Source organism: Bos indicus, chromosome 26 (assembly GCF_029378745.1).
Source record: "Bos indicus isolate NIAB-ARS_2022 breed Sahiwal x Tharparkar chromosome 26, NIAB-ARS_B.indTharparkar_mat_pri_1.0, whole genome shotgun sequence".
In the NCBI taxonomy this organism is placed as follows: domain Eukaryota; kingdom Metazoa; phylum Chordata; class Mammalia; order Artiodactyla; family Bovidae; genus Bos; species Bos indicus.
In genome coordinates this window covers 471419-488107 of record NC_091785.1, presented here as the reverse complement: position 1 = coordinate 488107, position 16689 = coordinate 471419, and the positions used below count along the sequence as shown (strand labels likewise).

Sequence of the window (16689 nt, the reverse complement as noted above, 5' to 3'; positions counted from 1 at the left end):
ACAAGTATACCACATGATATTTATGTCTTTTAACCTTTGTAATCAGATTATTTTGTCTAAAATTTTAGATGAAAAAGATTTGAAAGATTGCTAACATTTTTTCCAGTAAGTAAGAGAGAAAGTCAAGTTTAGTACAGTTAAGAAAAATACCATGTACTTTCTATTTTACGTATTAACACTTCATTAATAATAAATTTATTTTTATCAACCAACCTTTGCAGACACAGTTTATTTACATATCAAGAGCAAAATCTTTCAGAATAATGCTTAGTACGAAAACACTTTAGAGTCCATGATCTTGGAGACTGTGTCCTTGACATCCTTATTTCTCAGACTGTAGATCAGGGGATTCAACATGGGGATGACCACCGTGTAAAACACAGATGCCACTTTGACTGTGTGCCTGGAGTTTTTGGAGTTGGGCACACAGTAGAGGAAGAGGATGGTGCCATGGAAGATGCTGATGGAGGTCAGGTGGGAGGCACAGGTGGAGAAGGCTTTGTGACGACCACAGGCTGAACACATTTTGAGGATGGTGACAACAATAAACACATAAGACAGGAGAACGATGACGAGTGTGCTGACCTCATTAAAGGTGGCAAAAATGAAAAGCAGCAACTGGTTGAGATAAGTATCAGAGCAAGAGAGGGAAAGCAGGGAGGATAACTCACAGAAGAAGTGATCGATTGTGTTGAAACCTTGAAATGATAATTTGATAACAGTACAGGTGAGTATCAAGGAACAAGCTACTCCCCAAGCATAAGATCCAACCACTAATGTGGCACAGAGTCTCGGGGACATGGCCACCACGTAGAGCAGAGGGTCGCAGATGGCCACAAAACGGTCATAGGCCATCACAGCTAATAAAAAGGACTCAGTCACCACAAAGGTACAAAAGAAAAAGAATTGTATTACACAGCCTACAAATGAAATGGTTCTGTCTTCTACCATGAGGTTCACCATGGTCTTGGGAGCAATGATGGAGGAATAACAAAAGTCCACAAAGGAGAGGTGGCTGAGGAAAAAGTACATGGGAGTGTGCAGTTTGGGGTTAATTTTGATGATTACAATCATACCAAGATTCCCTACCACAGTGACACTGTAGATGGCCAGGAATGTCAAGAAGAGGGGGACTTGCAACTCTGGGTAATTGGAGAAGCCCAGGAGAGTGAACGTGGCCCCACTTTTATTTCTCTCTGATAGAAACATGGTTTCTGTTTGTCAGAATCTGAATCAGTCCTAGAAAGAAAAATATTAAGGGAAATAAGGATGTATGACATTTGGTTAACTACTCCTTACCAAAGCTGAAAGATGAAGCAAAGTGTCTCTGTTAGAATCTATGTATTTTCTATGTATGCTATGCTAAATGTCTAAAATTTTCAAAAATGACAAACTTTTAAACTTTTTATTTAAGTAAAGTTATAATTATCGAACTTTCTTAGTTCTCAATTTTAATTTTTAATATTTCAAAGTAAAAAGATGGGTTCAAGTCACTTGGGATTATTTTAAATGAAATCCTCAAATAATACTTTCAGATTTTCTTGAACATTATAATTTCATAAAATATTAATTTACCCTAGTACCAGAGCTACTTGTTTCAGTTCTATAACTAATAGCAAAAGTGATAAACTTCTAAACAAATTAAATTTTGTATTGTATGTTCAGAATGTGACATTAAAAATGACACCCCTAACACTTTATATTTTTCTCTTTACTATTAATTCCATATAGCACTTTAGTACTTGTTTTGCTTCTGGATCAGTAAACTTTTTTTTTTCAAAATAAATTATAATTTTTCACAGAGCGTATTTCTCAACCAAGCAAGTCCAGGTTATCAATCCCCCATCATTGTTTGAGGAATAATAATATTTAAAAAATAATAAATATAATCTAGTCTAGCTACTTACTCTAGAGATGGCAAAGCATAAGATGGAAATTTTTGACTTTCCCTGTACCATGCAAATAAGGCCCAATCTACACATCTATGACATGAACCCTGATCCAGGCTCCCAGCAATTACTCATTTGTCTACAGTAATCTTGATCCAGGTCCAGATGCTATTTTCTTTATTTATTATCATACTAATTTATGACAAACTGGAGACTTTGGGAATGTGCCTGATGAAAGTATTCATATCACAGAGCTATACTAGAATGCATCAAGGAAAGAAATTTGAGAAAAATATTCTCTCAGAAAGAATAGCTATCCTTATTAAAGATTCTGACTTAGAAATGTCCAGTTCTTGGCCTTTCTCTCTCTTTTTTCTCCCTTCAAGGTGCATAGGATATTTATTCTGTCCCTATGTTACCTGTAAAGGAGAAAGATTAAACACTTGAGGTAGCATTGTACTATGGAGACATTTCATGAGAAAAAAAAGTAATATAAAATAATTTTATTTCTTTAATTGGTGACCAATACCTCTAAGATCCTATTGAACCAGAACCAGAACCAGGAGCTCTTTCTCTATCATTTCTGGTAGTTCTCTCTAGTTCCACAACTCAAGAAACTGATTTCAGATGGCCAGCAATGAAGAGATCAGATCATATGCAAAACAAAGAACTCAAGATCCCTATCTCTTCCTAAACTCATAAATTTGAGTATTCAAGACAGCCTATCACAAAGCTGGATGTTCTAGATATAATTAATTTATAATGTTTGGAAGTTGAGATGTGCATGCACAGTGAGGAAATACGTTTGCAGCTTTCATTCTTACATCTGAAATGGAACCAGTCCCCCAGCAGCATTTAGGAACCCCCCAAAAACTGTGGGTTCCTTTTGTTGTTGTCATTGATTCAGTTTTTTGCAAGTAAAAGCACCACTATAGCATATGCCTGTGTGTAGTCCATGGGGTCGCTAAGAGTCAGACATGACTGAGCAACTTCACTTTCACTTTTCACTTTCCTGCATTGGAGAAGGTAATGGCAACTCACTCCAGTGTTCTTGCCTGGAGAATCCCAGGAATGGGGGAGTCTGGTGGGCTGCTGTCTATGGGGTCATACAGAGTCAGACACGGCTGAAGCGACTTAGCAGCAGCAGCAGCAGCAAGGTGTTTAAACTTCATTTTATTTTATTTATTTATTTTTGATATGGACAATTTTTAAAGTCTCTATTGAATTTGCAACAATACTGCTTCTGTTTTATGTTTTGTTTTTTTGGCCATGAGGCACGTGGGACTACAATTCTCTGACCAGGGATCAAATCTGCACTCCTGCATTGGTCAACTTCTATCCACTGAGTTACCAGGGAATTTCCTAAACACTCATTTTAAACTAATGTTACTTTTGATATAGGTTCCCTACATTTTTTTCCCTATTTTGTTGTAATATTTAGTCTTAGAGCCACTTTATAATCTTAAGTAAAAATGGTCCTATTTTCCTTTTTTCATTATAGAGTTTGTTTGATCTCGCTCTCTTTTTTAAAATACTTGTCCTTTCTACTTTGACTGCAACTTCAAACATTTGTAGTAGCAAGACAATGCACATTCCCCAGATTCTCAGAACTCTCCTAACCCCACATTCCAGGCATCTCTTGTTTAAGGAGCTGTTATTCAGGGGCTAGGACTTCCTAGGAGGCTCCATGGCAAAGAATCCTCCTGCTTGAGGATGCAGGAGTCACAGAAAACCTCGGCTTGATCCCTGGGTTGGAAAGATCTCCTGGAGGAGGAAATGGCAGCCTGGTTCAGTAGTCTTCCCAGGATAATCCCATGGTCAGAGGAGCCTGGCACAGCATCATACAGGACTGAAGCACTGAGCACCCACACACACTCACTCAGGAGCTCAGCTGAGCCAGCTTTAATAAAGAGTTCTGTAGGCTAAGTGCAGTTCCTCTTCCTTGAAACCTCAGAAAGGCAATTTTCAATGACTACATAATTCTCAAGAATGTCTATATTGAAATGGTAAATTTCTACTCCACACTTTTTTCCATAGATTCCCAATATTGAAATTAATATTAATCTGTCTTTAGAGTCTAATTCATACCTGCTGATGTTGAAAGAAGGATCTGCCCTATTTGGAAGTAATGGATATATTCTTATATGCAGAGTCACAGCCTTTGGGGCATAAACCCTAGAGACTATCTGTTGCCTCATTCTCTTAAAACCATTAAATAAACATTTATAATTAATCACCATTCTCTGATGCAATTTCTGTGTCCCAGAAAAACTAAAACATTGTTAGGGGCATTTGATATGAAAATTTATATGTTAAAGTTACTCCTTTCAGACTTTTCATCACTCCAATACTTTTTTACAGTTATCAAATGTATGTAATTATTTTGTATGCAGGTCAGGAAGCAACAGTTAGAACTGGACATGGAACAACAGACTGGTTCCAAATAGGAAAAGGAGTACGTCAAGGCTGTATAAGGTCACCCTGCTTATTTAACTTATACACAGAGTACATCATGAGAAACGCTGGGCTGGAAGAAACACAAGCTGGAATCAAGATTGTCCGGAGAAATATTAATAACCTCAGATATGCAGATGACACCACCCTTATGGCAGAAAGTGAAGAGGAACTCAAAAGCCTCTTGATGAAAGTGAAAGTGGAGAGGGAAAAAGTTGGTTTACAGTTCAACATTTAGAAAACGAAGATCATGGTATCTGGTCCCATCACTTTATGGGAAATAGATGGGGAAACAGTGGAACAGTGTCAGACTTTATTTTTTTAGGTCCCAAAATCACTGCAGATGGTGACTGCAGCCATCAAATTAAAAGACACTTACTCCTTGGAAGAAAAGTTACGACCAACCTAGATAGCATATTCAAAAGCAGAGACAATGGAGTATTACTCAGCCATTAAAAAGAATACATTTGAATCAGTTCTAATGAGGTGGATGAAACTGGAGCCTATTATACAGAGTGAAGTAAGCCAGAAGGAAAAACACCAATACAGTGTATTAACGCATATATATGGAATTTAGAAAGATGGTAACGATAACCCTGTATACGAGACAGCAAAAGAGACACTGACGTATAGAACAGTCTTATGGACTCTGTGGGAGAGGGAGAGGGTGGGAAGATTTGGGAGAATGGCATTGAAACATGTAAAAATATCATGTATGAAATGAGATGCCAGTCCAGGTTCAATGCACGATACTGGATGCTTGGGGCTGGTGCACTGGGATGACCCAGAGGGATGGTGTGGGGAGGGAGGAGGGAGGGAGGTTCAGGATGGGGAACACATGTATACCCGTGGTGGATTCATTTTGATGTTTGGCAGAACTAATACAATTATGTAAAGTTTGAGAATAGAATAAAATTAATTAAAAAAAAAAAAAAAAGCAGAGACATTACTTTGCCAACAAAGGTCTGTTTAGTCAAGGCTATGGTTTTTCCAGTGGTCATGTATGGATGTGAGAGTTGGACTGTGAAGAAAGCTGAGCACCGAAGAATTGATGCTTTTGAACTGTGGTGTTGGAGAAGACTCTTGAGAGTCCCTTGGACTGCAAGGTGATCCAACCAGTCCATTCTGAAGGAGATCAGCCCTAGGATTTCTTTGGAGGGAATGATGCTAAAGCTGAAACTCCAGTACTTTGGCCAACTCATGTGAAGAGCTGACTCATTGGAAAAGACTCTGATGCTGGGAGGGATTGGGGGCAGGAGGAGAAGGTGACGACAGAGGATGAGATGGCTGGATGGCATCACTGACTCGATGGACATGAGTCTGAGTGAACTCCGGGAGTTGATGATGGACAGGGAGCCCTGGCGTGCTGCGATTCATGGGGTCGCAAAGAGTCGGACCCGACTGAGTGACTAAACTGAACTGAATTATAGAAGTCAACATTATCAAATATTAATTGAATGACTACAATATGCCAAGCATAACCCTCTTCTTCCAAACTTTCACTATAACCAAATGGGAGTAGAATGAAGAATTCTTCATGATTTATTTATTTTTTGATATGGAAGATTTTACTTAGATAAATATGTACCCGGCCTTTAACCACAAATCTCAACTCTATTTATGCAAGGGGCATGACAACACATTTCTACAAAAGGGATCACACATCAGTATTCACAGAAGCTTTATTTACTGTTTCCCAAAGGTGGAAATAACCCAAATATCAATAAGATTTGATAAGCAGGTAGTAATATAGTTTTACAATGGAATACTACACAGAAATAGAAAAGAATGAATATCTGATATCATGATTTATTGAGTTAAAGCAGAAATATTTACAAACTTAAATATTAAGTTAGGAAAATGATCTAGTCCCTTTTAAATATCTCTTTTATTACATCACCACATCCACTCCATTAACTACTTTTAGATATTGAAATAGCACATATTTCTTGAAAAAAAAAAAACCCATGAACTATAGAATTTTAATAATAAAAAAATAGCACTCTAGAAATAATTGTTATCAATTCAACTACATTGGAAATCTTGCTTTCAACTTTAAAGAAATGTGACTGATATTACCTGACTGCTGCTGCTGATCCTGCTAAGTTACTTCAGTCGTGTCTGACTCTGTGCGACCCCATAGACAGCAGCCCACCAGGCTCCCCTGTCCCTGGGATTCTCCAGGCAAGAAGACTGGAGTGGGTTGCCATTTCCTTCCCCAAGGCATGAAAGCAAAAAGTGAAAGTGAAGTCGCTCAGTCATGTCCGACTCTTAGTGACCTCATGGACTGCAGCCCACCAGGCTCCTCTGTCCATGGGATTGTCCAGGCAAGAAGACTGGAGTGGGTTGCCATTGCCTTCTCCATTACCTTTCTACCTGAAGTAAAAGAAAAAGGTGACCATCACCATAGCGGTGTAATGTGGCTCTCATTTATCCCCTGGTATGATGTGGTGAGAAAAGCTTTACTTCTGTGATATTCTTTCCCTCGATCCAATGTGAGAAGAATTATTAGGAAAGCCCACATTTTAAAGTATTCTACAGGATACCTCACCAGTATCCCTTAGAATTGTAAGAGCCAAAAAAAAAAAAAAAAAGAAAAGAAAAAGAAAATTGAAAAAGTGTCACAGACCAGAGGAGATTTGGAAGACATGATAACTTAATGCAATGTGGTACCTGGACTGGATTCAAGACAAGTAAGCTGGCATTAATGGGGTGGGCGGTGGCGGGGAGGAGCAAGAAATTGATGAAATGCAATAAAATTGTTCTTTTTAAATAATAATACACCTATATTTCTTTTTTAAAATATATATATATATATATATTTCTTTTATTGTGGTAAGAACACAACATGACATCCTCTTAGATTTTAGGGTACCCATACAGCATTGCTGACTATGGATGTGTTTTTGTATATTACATCTCTAGAAGTTATTCAACTTGCTTAAGTAAAAGTTTATGCCCATTGATTTGTAACTTCCCATTTACCCCTCCACCTAACTCTGACAATTATCATAACACTCTTTGATTTTATGAATTTCATTATGTTAAATACATACATAAGTGGGAAATCATATAATATTTGCCTTTCAGTTACTGGTTTATATCACTTAAGCATAATATCTTCAATATTCATCCATGTGGTCACATATTGCAGAATTTCCATCTTTTTTTTTTTTTAAGGTTGAATTGTATTCCATTTTTTGTATATGCCACGTTTTCTTTATCTACTTATTTTTTCATATTTAGATGTTTCCACATCTTGGCTACTGTGAATAGTTCTATAATGAACACAGAAATGTTAACATCCCTTTGAAATCATAATTTCACCCTTTTTGGATGAAAATCTAAAAACAGGATTACTGGATCATATAACTATTTAATTTTTATATTGTGAAACACCACTATACTGTTTTCCATAGCAGCCATGCCATTTTGCATTTCTACCAACAGCATGCAAGGGTTCTAATTTCTCCATATCCTTGCTGACTTTGTCTTTTTATATTTTCTGATAATAGTCATCCAGACAGATATAAGGTAATATTTCATTTGGGTTTTGATTTGCCTTTCCCTGATGATTAGGACATTAAACATGTTTTTCTTCTTTTAAAATACCTATTGGCCATTTATATATTTTCCAAAAAAATAAATGTCTAAATCATGTCCTTAGCTAATTTTTAAGCAGGCCTATTAGCTTTTGTGCTTTTTGCTATTGAATTGCATGAGCTTTTTATGCATTTATTAGAGATTAATCCTTTGCAGTAATCCTCAGTGTATTTGGTGCCAAGAACTGGCTTCATAGAAGACAATTTTTCCATGGACCAGGATGATAGTGGGTTTGGGATGATTCAAGCACATTGCATTTATTGTGAATTTTATTTCTATTATTATTATTATCAGATCCACCTCAGATTGTCAGGTATTAAATCCTGGAATTTGGGGACCCCTGCTTTATCAGATACATGCATTTCAAATATTTCCTCCCATTCTACTGCCTCTTCTTTCTGTTGATTATTTCCTTTTCTGTGCAGAAGGTTTTGACAAATACATGATGGCAATGGTGTAAGGTATTAACAATGTGGCACATCTTAGCTCACCTGGAACTGTCCTTTCTTTAGAACTGTAAGTCATACATATCAGATAATTAACTTCCTTTAATTGTCTTTCTTTATAAATAAGACTTCTTTCTCAGACTAACATTTCTGGTAAGGTCATTGCTATTTCTCAAACCTAGAACCAACTGGTTCTAGATGTTTCAGCATTAAAGGCAAGAGGTCCCACATAACAGAATTCTTGATGGCTCTGTGTGTTCAGATATTCAAGGATTTAAGGATGAATCAGAAGTAAATCTTACCAAGGCAATTCTCATTATTATAAAATCATTTATTGATTATAATTTTCAGAGTTTCTCAAGCTTGGTACTATTGGTATTTCGTGTTGGATTTTAATTTTTATAGGGAGCTACCCTGTGTGTGCTACCATGTATAGCAGCATCTCTGACCTCTGTACAATCACTCTGGTACATTAATTATGACAATCAAAAATGCCTTCAGATATTGTCAAATGTCCATGTGGGAGGGGAGGGGAGGTTCATAATCATCTGTAGTTGAAAACTATTCCCTTATTTCCTTGGAGATTTTCAGGTTATTCTGTCTGAATTATGTCCAAATTAAACATCTAGTTTCTTATCTCCCAAATGATGTTATTGTATAGTTTAAACTGTATGATTTTTGAATCTGGAATGCACTGGTATCTATAATCTTTATCCTTGTAATTTTTTCACATTCTTTTTTTTTTTTTTTTTTTCTTTTTGCTCTTGTAAGCATTTGTTTTGCCCATGCTCTAAAATCTGATATGGAGCTGAACCTGTTGATTATTTGTCTCCAGAATGTTCATTTTATTCTCTTCAATTCAGTTTTGTTTAAATACCTACCTCTGTTCCCTTGCACAGTTCTTCCAAAAACTCACAGAAGGAGAGAAACATGTACCTGAAAACTCTCAAGGACCGTCTTCTCCCCAACTCCCAGGAAACACTTGTTGAGGACACTATTACAAAGGAGCTCAGCTAAGCCAGGTTTCCTCTACAAAGCTTGCTAGAAAATATGCACTTCCTGTCCCTGTTAACTTAATTTTGGCAATGACTCTAAATTTCCTTCAAACGTCTTTTTCTCAGGAAGGAACGTGTGAATGTGAGGTATCTTTTAGATACATTACATGGTAAAGAATATCCATATTTTTTCAGACCTACAGACAGACCTGCCAGTGGAAAAGCACCCTGCCTTCCAGCCTCTGGAGGCTTCAGTAGTTTGGGGAAGAGGTTGAGACTCATGTCTATCCGCCTCCTATGGCATAAGAGCCCCGGAGAAAATCTCTTGCCTCATTCTTCAGACGCCTCAAAGGAAGCAATTATAATTAATTACTGCTTCCTCATGTAATTCTATTTTCTTGGAAAAGCTGAAGAAAAATTTAACAGCAGCTTTAGAAACATTTATATATGAAAGTTAAAAGCTTAAATGTCTTCTCCCTATGCTCCATAATCATTCCCATAGACTCCAAATATGTTGGATATAAAAAGTCACAGCAAAATTTATGTTGGCTATTTAATAACTATTTATCTTCTTAAAGTATACTTTATAATTTTATTTTTTTAGATTTATTGAGGTATAATTGACAAAACCAAATTGTATAGATCTAAGGAGAATCAGTTCAGTTCAGACGCTCAGTCGTGTCCGACTCTTTGCGACCCCAAGAATCGCAGCACGCCAGGCCTCCCTGTCCATCACCAACTTCAGGAGTTCACTCAGATTCATGTCCATCGAGTCAGTGATGCCATCCAGCCATCTCATCCTCTGTCGTCCCCTTCTCCTCCTGCCCCCAATCCCTCCCAGCATCAGAGTCTTTTCTAATGAGTCAATTCTTTGCATGAGGTGGCGAAAGTACTGGAGTTTCAGCTTTAGCATCATTCCCTCCAAAGAATCCCAGGGCTGATCTCCTTCAGAATGGGCTGGTTGGATCTCCTTGCAGTCCAAGGGACTCTCAAGAGTCTTCTCCAACACCACAGTTCAAAAGCATCAATTCTTCAGTGGTCAGCCTTCTTCACAGTCCAACTCTCACCAACCATACATGACCACGGGAAAAAACATAGCCTTGACTAGACGGACCTTTGTTGGCAAAGCAATGTCTCTGCTTTTGAATATGCCATCTACGTTGGTCATAACTTTCCTTCCAAGGAGTAAGCGTCTTTTAATTTCATGGCTGCAGTCACCATATACAGTGATTTTGAAGCCCCCCCCCCTCCCCCCGCAAAATAAAGTCTGACACTGTTTCCACTATTTCCCCATCTATTTCCCATGAAGTGATGGGACAGGATGCCATGATCTTCGTTTTCTGAATGTTGAGATTAAAGCCAACATTTTCACTCTCCACTTTCACTTTCATCAAGAGGCTTTTTAGTTCCTCTTCACTTTCTGCCATAAGCGTGGTGTCATCTGCATATCTGAGGTTATCGATATTTCTCCCGGCAATCTTGATTCCAGCTTGTGTTTCTTCCAGTCCAGCATTTCTCATGATATACTCTGCATATAAGTTAATTAAACAGGGTGACAATATACAACCTTGACGTACTCCTTTTCCTATTTGGAACCAGTCTGTTGTTTCATGTCCAGTTCTAACTGTTGCTTCCTGACCTGCATACAAATTTCTCAAGAAGCAGGTCAGGTGGTCTGGTATTCCCATCTCTTTGAGAATTTTCCACAGTTTATTGTGACCCATGCAGTCAAAAGCTTTGGCATAGTCAATAAAGCAGAAATAGATGTTTTTCTGGAACTCTCTTGCTTTTTCCATGATCCAGCAGATGTTGACAATTTGATCTTTGGTTCCTCCACCTTTTCTAAAACCAGCTTGAACATCAGGAAGTTCACGGTTCACATATTGCTGAAGCCTGGCTTGGAGAATTTTGAGCATTACTTTACTAGCATGTGAGATGAGTGCAATTGTGCAGTAGTTTGAGCATTCTTTGGCATTGCCTTTCTTTGGGATTGGAATGAAAACTGACCTTTTCCAGTCCTGTGGCCACTGCTGAGTTTTCCAAATTTGCTGGCATATTGAGTGCAGCACTTTCACAGCATCATCTTTCAGGATTTGGAATAGTTCAACTGGAATTCCATCACCTCCACTAGCTTTGTTCCTAGTGATGCTTTGTAAGGCCCACTTGACTTCCCATTCCAGGATGTCTGGCTCTAGGTCAGTGATTACACCATCGTAATTATCTGGGTCGTGAAGATCTTTTTTGTACAGTTCTTTTGTGTATTCTTGCCATCTCTTCTTAATATCTTCTGCTTCTGTTAGGTCCATACAATTTCTGTCCTTTATCGAGCCCATCTTTGCATGAAATGTTCTTTTGGTATCTCTAATTTTCTTGAAGAGATCTCTAGTCTTTCCCATTCTGTTGTTTTCCTCTATTTCTTTGCATTGATCGCTGAGGAAGGCTTTCTTATCTCTCCTTGCTATTCTTTGGAATTCTGCATTCAGATGCTTATATCTTTCCTTTTCTCCTTTGCTTTTCACTTCTCTTCTTTTCACAGCTATTTGCAAGGCCTTCCCAGACAGCCATTTTGCTTTTTTGCATTTCTTTTCCATGGGGATGGTCTTGATCCCTGTCTCATGTACAATGTCACGAACCTCCATCCATAGTTCATCAGGCACTCTATCTATCAGATCTAGGCCCTTAAATCTATTTCTCACTTCCACTGTATAATCATAAGGGATTTGATATAGGTCATGCCTGAATGGTCTAGTGGTTTTCCCTACTTTCTTCAATTGAAGTCTGAATTTGGCAATAAGGAGTTCATGATCTGAGCCACAGTCAGCTCCTGGTCTTGTTTTTTTGACTGTATAGAGTTTCTCCATCTTTGGCTGCAAAGAATATAATGTCTGATTTCGGTGTTGACCATCTGGTGATGTCCACGTGTAGAGTCTTCTCTTGTGTTGTTGGAAGAGGGTGTTTATTATGACTAGTACAGTCTATTGGCAAAACTCTATTAGTCTTTGCCCTGCTTCATTCCATATTCCAAGGCCAAATTTGCCTGTTACTACAGGTGTTTCTTGACTTCCTACTTTTGCATTGCAGTCCCCTATAATGAAAAGGACATCTTTTTTGAGTGTTAGTTCTAAAAGGCCTTGTAGGTCTTCATAGAACCATTCAACTTCAGCTTCTTCAGCGTTACTGGTTGGGGCATAGACTTGGATTACTGTGATATTGAATGGTTTGCCTTGGAAAGGAACAGAGATCATTCTGTCGTTTTTGAGATTGCATTCAAGTACTGCATTTTGGAATCTTTTGTTGACCATGATGGCTACTCCATTTTTTTCTGAGGGATTCCTGCCTGCAGTAGTAGATATAATGGTCATCTGAGTTAAATTCACCCATTCCAGTCCATTTCAGTTCGCTGATTCCTAGAATGTCGACATTCACTCTTGCCATCTCTTGTTTGACCACTTCCAATTTGCCTTGATTCATGGACCTGACATTCCAGGTTCCTATGCAATATTCTTCTTACAGCATCAGATCTTGCTTCTATCACCAGTCACATCCACAGCTGGGTATTGTTTTTGCTTTGGCTCCATCCCTTCATTCTTTCTGGGCTTATTTCTCCACTGGTCTCCAGTAGCATACTGGGCACCTACTGACCTGGGGAGTTCCTCTTTCAGTATCCTACCATTTTGTCTTTTCATACTGTTCATGGGGTTCTCAAGGCAAGAATACTGAAGTGGTTTGCCATTCCCTTCTCCAGTGGACTACATTCTGTCAGATCTCTCCACCATGACCTGCCCATTTTGGGTTGCCCCGCTGGCATGGTTTAGTTTCATGGAGTTAGACAAGGCTCTGGTCCTAGTGTGATTAAATTGACTAGTTTTCTGTGAGTATGGTTTCAGTGTGTCTGCCCTGTGATTCCCTCTTGCAACACCTACCATCTTATTTGGGTTTCTCTTACCTTGGACTTGGGGTATCTCTTCAGGGCTGCTCCAGCAAAGCACAGCCGCTGCTCCTTACCTTGGACGAGGGGTATCTCCTTACCGCTGCCCTTCCTGACCTTCAACGTGGGATAGCTCCTCTAGGCCCTCTTGTGCCCATGCAGCCACCACTCCTTGGACGTGGAGTTGGTCCTCCTGGGCCACTGCCCCTGACCTTAGATGCCGGGTAGCTCCTCTCGGCTGCCGCCCCTGACCTTGAACTTGGGCAGCTCTTCTTGGCCGTTCCTGTGCCGTTGCAGCCTGGCGCTCTCGGCCGCTGCCCCTGACCTCGGACGTGGGTAACTCCTCTTGGCTGCCGGCTTTCGTGCATGGGGTCCTCCCGGCTTCTGCCTCTGACCTCGGACATGGGGTAGCTCCTCTCAGCCACGCTTAGTGCACCGGTCGCAGCTAATTACTTTACAATATTGTATTTGTTTTGCCATACATCAGCATGAATCCACCACGGGTGTACACATGTTCCCCATCCTAAACCCCCTCGCACCTCCCTCCCCATACCATCCCTCTGGGTCATCCCAGTGCACCAGCCGCGAGCATCCTGTATTATGCAGCAAAACTGGACTGGCGATTCGTTTCACATATGATATTATACATGTTTCAAAGTCATTCTCCCAAGTCATCCCACCCTCGCCCTCTCCCACAGAGTCCAAAAGACTGTTCTATACATCTGTGTCTCTTTTGCTGTCTCTCATACAGGTTTATGTTACCATCTTTCTAAATTCCATATATATGTGTTAATACACTGTATTAGTGTTTTTCTTTCTGGCTTACTTCACTCTGTATAATAGGCTCCAGTTTCTTTAGGTAGATATATTCCTAAGTATTTTATTCTTTTCTTTGAAATGGTGAATGGAATTGTTTCCTTATCTTTCTGTTTTCTCATTGTTAGTGTATAGGAATGCAAGGGATTTCTGTGTATTAATTTTATATCCTGCAACTTTATTGTAGTCATTGATTAGCTCTAGTAATTTTCTGGTGGAGTCTTTAGGGTTTTCTATGTAGAGGATCATGTCTTCTGCAAACAGTGAGAGTTTTACTTCTTTTCCAATCTGGATTCCTTTTATTTCTTTTTCTGCACTGATTGCAGTGGCCAGAACTTCCAAAACTATGTTGAAAAGTACTGATGAGAGTGGGCATCCTTGTCTTGTTCCTGACTTCAGAGGAAATGCTTTCAATTTTTCACCATTGAGGATAATGTTTGCTGTGGGTTTATGGCTTTTATTTTGTTGAGGTATGTTCCTCTATGCCTTCTTTCTGGAGGGTTTTTGTCATAAATGGATGCTGAATTTTGTCAAAGGCTTTCTCTGCATCTATTGAGATAATCATATGATTCTTATCTAGCAATTTGTTAATGTGGTGCATCACAGTGATCAATTTGTGAATATTGAAGAATCCTTGCATCCCTGGGATAAAGCCCACTTGGTCATGATGTTTCATTTTAATATGTTGTTGGATTATGTTTGCTAGAATTTTGTTAAGGATTTTTGCATCTATGTTCATGAGTGATATTGATCTGTAGTTTTTTTTTTGTGGCATCTTTGTCTGGTTTTGGTATTAGGGTGATGGTGGCCTCATAGAATGAGTTTGGAAATTTACTTTCCTCTGCAATTTTATGGAAGAGTTTGAATAAGACAGGTTTTAGCTCTTCTCCAAATTTTTGGTAGAATTCAGCTGTGAAGCCATCTGGTCCTGTACTTTCATTTGTTGGAAGATTTCTGATTACAGTTTTGATTTCTGTGCTTGTGATGTGTCTGTTAAGATTTTCTATTTCTCCTGGTTCAGTTTTGGAAAGTTATACTTTTTTTTTTTTAAAGAATTTTCCCATTTCTTCCAAGTTGTCCATTTCTTCCTTTTATTAGTATATAGTTGCTGATAGTAGTCTCTTATGATCTGTTGTGATGTCTCCATTTTCATTTCTGATTATGTTGATTTTTCTCCCTTTTTTTCTTGATGAGTCTGGCTAATGGTTTGTTTATTTTATTTATATTCTCAAAAAAACCTAGCTTTTAGCTTTATTGATTTTGGTTATGATCTCCTTTGTTTCTTTCTTTTTTTTTTTCTAATTTTATTTTATTTTTAAACTTTACATAATTGTATTAGTTTTGCCAAATACCAAAATGAATCCGCCACAGGTATACATGTGTTCCCCATCCCGAACCCTCCTCCCTCCTCCCTCCCCATACCATCCCTCTGGGCCGTCCCAGTGCACCAGCCCCAAGCATCCAGCATCGTGCATCGAACCTGGACTGGCAACTTGTTTCCTACATGATATTTTACATGTTTCAATGCCATTCTCCCAAATCTTCCCACCCTCTCCCTCTCCCACAGAGTCCATAAGACTGTTCTATACATCAGTGTCTCTTTTGCTGTCTCGTACACCGGGTTATTGTTACCATCTTTCTAAATTCCATATATATGCGTTAGTATACTGTATTTATGTTTTTCCTTCTGGCTTACTTCACTCTGTATAATAGGCTCCAGTTTCATCCACCTCATTAGAACTGATTCAAATGTTTTCTTTTTAATGGCTGAGTAATACTCCATTGTGTATATGTACCACTGCTTTCTTATCCATTCATCTGCTGATGGGCATCTAGGTTGCTTCCATGTCCTGGCTATTATAAACAGTGCTGCGATGAACAATGGGGTACACGTGTCTCTTTCCCTTCTGGTTTCCTCAGTGTGTATGCCCAGCAGTGGGGTTGCTGGATCATAAGGCAGTTCTATTTCCAGTTTTTTAAGGAATCTCCACACTGTTCTCCATAGTGGCTGTACTAGTTTGCATTCCCACCAACAGTGTAAGAGGGTTCCCTTTTCTCCACACCCTCTCCAGCATTTATTATTTGTAGACTTTTGGATCGCAGCCATTCTGACTGGTGTGAAATGGTACCTCATAGTGGTTTTGATTTGCATTTCTCTGATAATGAGTGATGTTGAGCATCTTTTCATGTGTTTGTTAGCCATCTGTATGTCTTCTTTGGAGAAATGTCTATTTAGTTCTTTGGCCCATTTTTTGATTGGGTCGTTTATTTTTCTGGAGTTGAGCTGTAGGAGTTGCTTGTATATTTTTGAGATTAGTTGTTTGTCAGTTGCTTCATTTGCTATTATTTTCTCCCATTCTGAAGGCTGTCTTTTCACCTTGCTAATAGTTTCCTTTGATGTGCAGAAGCTTTTAAGGTTAATTAGGTCCCATTTGTTTATTTTTGCTTTTATTTCCAATATTCTGGGAGGTGGGTCATAGAGGATCCTGCTGTGATGTATGTCAGAGAGTGTTTTGCCTATGTTCTCCTCTAGGAGTTTTATAGTTTCTGGTCTTACA

At 38.8% G+C, this 16689-nt stretch overlaps 1 protein-coding gene across 1 annotated transcript; it reads right to left on the bottom strand.

The window, feature by feature from the left end:
• Positions 1-267: 267 nt before the first annotated feature.
• On the bottom strand, positions 268-1209 carry LOC109579106 (olfactory receptor 5D18). The gene has a single exon (XM_019988601.2). The coding sequence runs from the start codon at positions 1207-1209 to the stop codon at positions 268-270; it is 942 nt and encodes a 313-aa protein (XP_019844160.2).
• Between the last annotated feature and the right edge of the window lie 15480 nt (positions 1210-16689).